At 43.0% G+C, this 7,250-nt stretch overlaps 1 protein-coding gene across 1 annotated transcript; it reads right to left on the bottom strand.

The window, feature by feature from the left end:
• Positions 1 to 4,184: 4,184 nt before the first annotated feature.
• On the bottom strand, positions 4,185 to 5,024 carry LOC144172502 (uncharacterized). Its single transcript, XM_077701190.1, has one exon. It carries the CDS (start codon positions 5,022 to 5,024, stop codon positions 4,185 to 4,187), a length of 840 nt encoding a protein of 279 aa, XP_077557316.1.
• Positions 5,025 to 7,250: the final 2,226 nt, after the last annotated feature.

Consider the following 7,250-nt stretch of genomic DNA (forward strand, 5'->3'; position numbering starts at 1 on the left):
AAAAAGCACAGTGTGGTAGTCTAAGAAGATATCATTTCTTATTTCTTGGTTTGACAACAAATACGGCGCCCCTTGTTGTAGCGCTGTGCGCAGTAATGCCTTACATTATCGTTAGCCAGAGGCCAGTCACGTGTGTAAGTACTGTTGCGTGGAAAGTGAAAGGAATGCATGGTGTACCCTGGCACGCAGAGGAGGAAGCCGAAGTAGGTGTTTCCGGCTCCCTAGTAATAGTAACCTGCCACCATTTACTTTGCCTAGACCTTGCATTTCGAACGCCTTGGAATAAAGTATAAGCTCATCTGCACGTCCCTAGAAATCTAGTTGCACGGACGCACATGTGGGATATTAGAACACAAAAATCCCACGTAAAGACGAAGAGGCACAGACCGAAGAAGTAGGCGAGCAGAAAAAAGTAATGGAGAGTGTGACTGAAGCTAGGCATAACCGCTTGCTTGTGGGTGCAAGTTCTTCTCTATAAATAAATAATTCTACCGGGACTATTCTTTCAAGTGCGTCAGGAGACGTCATTGACCAATTTCGAAAATAAGTGGCTGGATAAAATATTTAGGTTGGACGTGACACAAGTCATTTACAATCCAACAAACAACAGATGAACTCTTCAATGTCCCACAATGTGTAGCATCCTAGACAAAGAGCTTGTCGTGGCGGCTGATCAGCGTTGGCATGTTATGGCCTTTATCGTAGCAAGAATTACTTAGCTCATTCCTCGCACTCTGCTTAACGTCATAGATCCCAAAAAACATACTCACACTGATCATTTAGTCCTGTAAAAATTCTACAACAACAAGGATCAGATTACTTAACAGTGTGTTGGACATGGTATCCGCTACACGGACGAGAAGATGGGCATATCTGTATAATAAAAGCAAGATTACGAGTAACGGGAGCGGGGCGGGTCATCGTCTTATTAGTATAGTGTCAACCACACTCAGTCACCATATCCAGTCACCTGAATCCTACTCCAAAGTATTTGTAGATATATTTATTTATTTATTTATTTATTTAAAGTACCTTACAGGCCCCTGGCAGGGCATTGAGTAAGGGGGGTACATATGAAATGTGCGACATTAACAAGATTTTCAAAAAGGCACTACAAAGAACCACAGTCCAAGAAAACATTATACAAGAACTTAGCCGTAAATACATATCTAGAGAAACGCAAAATACAAAGATAATGTGTGCTATATCTTGCACGAACTAAGACTAAAATTCCGCACATTCAAGATTAAAAGCAAGCATGAGAAAACAGATACCTGATGCAAAAAAAAAAAAAAAAAATGAAACACAAAGTTCACATAAAACAGTGATAACAGATTGGTACTGTATTACGAAAAAAAGTGAGCATGAAGAAGGTTACGGAATGCGTCGCCCTTAGATTCGGCCGCAATGTTATCAGGAAGACCGTTCCAAAGCCTGATGGCCATGGGAAGTGCGGACAAGTTAAATGCATCTGTTTTACCGTACTGGCGGGAAAAACTATGTTGGTTATTTACTCTACGTGAAATGTTAGTCGGAACTTTAAGATGTATCTTTGAGTGAGCTGAATTGTAAACATATTTGTGAAAAAGGCACAAAAGAGAAATGTTGCGTCGAAGATCAAGCGGGTGAAGTGAAAGATTCAGTTTAATCTCTGATACACTTGAGGGGTATTTGTAATTACGTGAAATAAACCTTGCAGCTCTATTCTGTATTGCTTCAATCTTGTTAATCAGATATTGATGGTATGGGGACCAGATGGCTGACGCAAACTCGAGCTGTGATCGAACGTATGTTGAGTAAGCTAGTTTGCGAATGTCAGATGGAGCATGACGCAAATTTCGACGCAAGAAACCTAATGACCTGGAAGCCTTGGCGCAGATGACGTCGATGTGGTTACTCCAGGAAAGGCCTTCTGTGAATGTAACACCTAAGTATTTGCAGGATGAAACGTGGCTAAGGTGGCTGCTATTAATGTGATAGTTGAAAATTGATTTTGCACGCTTACGGGTAAATGAGACAACATTGCACTTTGAGATGTTTAGTGACATTAACCACGTGTTACACCAATTAGAAATTATGTTCAGGTCATTTTGAAGGGACAGGTGATCATTAGTACTGCAGATTGATTGGTAGATAATACAGTCATCGGCAAAAATACGCATGCGAGATGATATATTAACCGGCAAGTCATTTATGTATATTAGAAAAAGCAAGGGGCCAAGAACGCTTCCCTGTGGTACACCGGAGGTAACGTAACATGTGGGAGAAATTAAATTATTAACAGCTGTAAACTGTTGTCTTAGTGAAAGAAAGTTGCGAATCCATGAAAGGGTTAGTGAATCTAATCGAAGAGCAGACAATTTAGAAATTAAGCGGCAATGAGGCACACGGTCAAATGCTTTCGAAAAATCTAAAAATATACAGTCAGTTTGCTGGTTATTGTCCATATTATTATGCAAGTCAGTCGTAAATTCAAATAACTGTGTCTCACACGAGAGGCCTTTCCTGAATCCATGTTGGTTAGAAAAAAAGAAGCAGTTAGACTCGAGGTGATTGTACACGTGTGAAGCGATAATGTGCTCAAGCATTTTGCAACAAATGCACGTGAGTGATATCGGGCGGTAGTTCTCTGGGTAATGCTTATTTCCTGCTTTGAATATGGGTATGACCTTAGCGAGTTTCCAATCGTCTGGTAGCAGTCCCGATGATAATGAATGCCTAAAGATGTGATAAAGAATTTTGCTAGAAACGAAGAGGGTGTTTTTTAGTATTTTAGAATTAATGTTATCTACACCAGAAGATGTAGACATTTTTAGGTTATTGATCAGAGAGGCGATACCTTCCTCAGTAATTTCGATGGGTTCCATGTATGGCCAGGCATAGTCAGGAAAATGAGGCAATTTAGAATAATCTTCCTGCGTAAACACAGATGAAAAGAATGAATTAAAGGTTGAGGGACAGTCGTTTTCAGGTTGTGGGATGTGGTTATCGTCATGCAAAGTTATTGTGTTATTATCATGGTCAGGTGATATTACTCGCCAGAACTTTTTTGGATTTGATATCAGCAGTGATGGGAGGTCATGGGAAAAGTACTTTTTCTTTGCTGAGTCTAATGCGCGGCAGTAAGTATCAAGATAATCCCGGTAATTTTGCCAAGCAGCTGGAGTATGGGTGAGCTTCGCGCGTTTATAGAGGCGTTTCTTTTTGTTCCTCATTCTTTTTAGTGTTTTAGTAAACCAGGGATTAGATTTATCATTAGTTATTGAGATCAGGGGGACATACTGGTTGATAAGGGTAGACATCTTGTTTTTAAATTTCAGCCAGTTATCTTGAACCGTTCTGCTGTAAAAAGATGGTAGTAATATTTGGTTAAAGAATATATCCAGCTCTTCATTAATTTTAGTGAAGTCTGCTCTGTTATAGTCACGAATTTGTTTTGTTTCAACACCGGAAAACGGCACTGGAAGTTGAATTGATGCCTGGAGTAATTTGTGATCACTAAATCCGTCGATGTGCAATACAGTGTGAAGGGATTCCGGTGCATTTGTTAGTATTAGATCTAATATGTTGTTTCCGCGAGTTGGCTGGTTAATGACCTGCGAGAAGTTGAAATCAAGAGTTAAAGTAATGAACTGTTCGGAGATGCCACAAGGAGAGGATAATTGTTCCCAGTCGATCAGCGGAAAGTTAAAGTCACCAAAGAGGTAAATTGTGTTTGTACCACTGGTTTGAATTGCTTCGGTGATGCTGTCTTGCAGTTGGGAAACAAAAGAACTGCATGAGTCAGGTGGTCTGTAGCAAACTCCGGTTAGTATTTTGACGGAATTAACCACTACGACAACCCATACAATTTCCAAAGCGGAAGCAGAGCTGATTAAATACGAAGTTAATGTTTTTTTAACACCAAGAAGAACGCCACCACCTCTTCTGTCATTGCGATCTTTACGGTAAATATTGTAATAATTGTGATCAGGAAGAATTTCATTATCGTTAACATCGGGATGCAACCAAGTTTCAGTAAAGGCGAGAAGATCAGAGTTATTATCATCTATGAAGGAACCAACAAGGTCGCGTTTAGGTATTATGCTTCGTATGTTACTAAAAGATAATGATAACATGGACGGGGCGGTGAGAGGTAGCTTAGTTGCCTGGCGCACGCTCATTGTGCGGCGCCTAGCTTTGAGCTATCTTTTCGACAAAACGACGGTGCTGGTGATAGGGTCATAAATGTAAGTCTTGTCATCGATTAGAAGCTTGTCTACTGCAAGTTTGAAAGACACGTTTAGTGGCTTAGCGAAGTCCAATAACTTTTTTCGGATTAGTCGTGTAGCTGGCGAGAAATCTTCCCCAATTGATTGCTGTGTACCCTTTAGCTTGTGCGCCGATGAGAGTATAGTTTGCTTGTCTTTAAAAAATGTTAGTTTGGCGATAATGGGTCTGTTCTTCCCTTCCACGTACTTGCCCAGCCTGTGTACTCGCTCAAACTGTGCACTGTTGGTTGAAATTTGTAGCTTCTCTGAGCAGAATTTAATTACTTTAAGTTCAGATGCTGCCCACTTTTCTTTTTGGTCGTCTTCAATCCCAAAGAACAAAAGATTTGATCTCCGGAGTCTATTTTCGGCGTCCTCACACCTGGACGTAATGGCTGCAAGTTGTTGTGAAATGTCGCTCGAGGGAGCTACTGCGTTGCCTGGCTCAGCTGCACTTCTCGAGGCGATGCTTGACTCCAACGCCGCTACCTTCGTTGTCAAGTCGCATAAGGCAGTGTTGGGCACGTTCGTCTCGGGCACAATATTCGTACCTATGCTTGATTCTAATGCTGCAAGCTTTGCTGTCAAGTTATCAATAGTGATGTCGGAGGCTGCTTGTTTTTCTTTAAGAATATTTAGGTCAGCCAACAGAACTGCCTGAGTCGTCTCTAGCGCTTGAATTGCTTCAAGCGCTGAAACGAGTGTGTGTGATGATTCAGCCCCCGACCTTGTCGTCTTTGGCCCCGGATTTGACTCAACATCACCAGAAAGCATGAGTAGCAAACTGAATAAACGCGAACACAAGGAATGACAAGGCGCCAAGGATCGCTTCAGCACTTCAATCCACTCAGTTGGGCACGACACCGCTATCACACAGCGATTACTACTACTAAAGCATGAAGTACCGCGGAGGTAACTAACCTGCAAGAGCAGCGGGTAAGTCGCGTGCATACTGGATGCGGTGCCGTGCCCGAGGCGGACGATGCGTCGGTCAGTTATATGCCCCGCGCCGGTCGTGTTGAGCGCTGTCGTCATCCATCCGGGTTGCCAGCTGCGAAATGGCGTTGCGTCCAATCTCGGCGGGGGAACGTCGCAAATCGGTGAACGCACAGGCACAGGTGGATCGACGGGAATCAGCTGACTGGAATCCGTCCACCAGGAGCAAGTGGCGCATATCATAACCTGCAAGAGCAGCGGGTAAGTCGCGTGCATACTGGATGCGGTGCCGTGCCCGAGGCGGACGATGCGTCGGTCAGTTATATGCCCCGCGCCGGTCGTGTTGAGCGCTGTCGTCATCCATCCGGGTTGCCAGCTGCGAAATGGCGTTGCGTCCAATCTCGGCGGGGGAACGTCGCAAATCGGTGAACGCACAGGCACAGGTGGATCGACGGGAATCAGCTGACTGGAATCCGTCCACCAGGAGCAAGTGGCGCATATCATAACCTGCAAGAGCAGCGGGTAAGTCGCGTGCATACTGGATGCGGTGCCGTGCCCCGTATATATATATGTTGCCATCCTGCAATTTGCAGCCTGTGCATCGCGGAGCCTGAGCGACTACCAGATGGTGTCGCTACCAAATGAGAATAAGAATAAGCCCGTTTCTTTTATTGATTTGGTGTCTTATACCGCCAAGGTCAGCCGTAGCAGTCTGTATCACTTTGAAGAATAAAAATTAAACACATCTCCACCTCAGGAAGATCCTTCTATAAGCCGAGTTTCGATAGCTCTCGCACTCATAAAAGCCAGTGCCGGTATCCTCTTTACAGATTTCCAGCAGCGTGCAGTAAATGCGGAAACGCCGATAATAGAACACAAGTGGAGTCTCCAATGATCACCTCCAAGATCAGTAATAGTTGTTTCCGAAGCAGAACAATGTGGCATCGCCCATCAAAAACATCAATTTAGTCCTATTGAATTTAATCCCGAGGGTATAGCCGAATGCATCTGTACACTCAAGTTAACATCCTGTGGAGTTGCGACGAGATTAACAGTAAGTTACTAAAAAAATAATATCCGTGTCTGAAGAGGAATAATGTGTAATATTTGATCAATCCTTACGCACAGGCCAGCTTTGACACAACTGGAAACAGCAAAAATAACCCCCGTCTCTAAATCATGCAATCGCTATTCCCCAGTAATTACCCCGCTATTTCTCTTACGTGCATCTCGCACGAGCTTCTCGAACACATAATAGCATCGCATTATCTGGAAAGCTTCAGCTTCATTTCCCCATACCAGCATGGATTTTGGGAATTTTACTATTGCACGACACACCGCGCTGAGTTCGTATGGATAACCTTCAAGCACACGCCATTTCCATAGACTTTGCATTTGATCGCGTTCCACATAACCATCCACGCTCACAACTAACTTACCTCGGTTTTGTTCAAACATGATAAATTGGATTCAGGACTTCCTTACAGGCCGCATGCAATTCACGTCCGCCAATAACAACCAATCAGCGCTCACAGCTGTTACGTCGAGGGTACCAAAGGGCGCAAGCCAGTCCGTCACCACTTTTATTCCCAATCTATATAAACGATCTGCCAAATAACATAAAAATTAAACTAAGACTTTTTGCCGACGATTGTTTCCTCTACACTGCCATTAAAAAGCTCCGATGAGAAAAGCCACCTACAAGGTGGACCGAACACTATTGCATTTAGGTGCAATAAATGGCTCATGCTCCTTAACTTATCGACATGATAACTAATCTCTTTCTCTCGTAAACGCACCATCACCCACCACACTTACAATAATAATGCTGCTCCCATATGCCCTATCACATCGTATAAGTACTTAGGTTTTCACATGAGACCATCATTATTATGGGTATTACACATACACACAATCTGTTCCGAAGCATCAACGATGCTTGAATACCTCCGACGAAATCTGAAATCCGCGGTCATAGAAATAAAAAACTTGTTTATCTTATGTTCATCTGACCAAAATGTGATTACGCTTTATAAATATGACATGCATACAAAGCATATTTGA

This window comes from Haemaphysalis longicornis, unplaced genomic scaffold (assembly GCF_048455015.1).
Source record: "Haemaphysalis longicornis isolate Haplotype H1 unplaced genomic scaffold, Haemaphysalis longicornis Haplotype H1 scaffold_23, whole genome shotgun sequence".
Classification (NCBI taxonomy): domain Eukaryota; kingdom Metazoa; phylum Arthropoda; class Arachnida; order Ixodida; family Ixodidae; genus Haemaphysalis; species Haemaphysalis longicornis.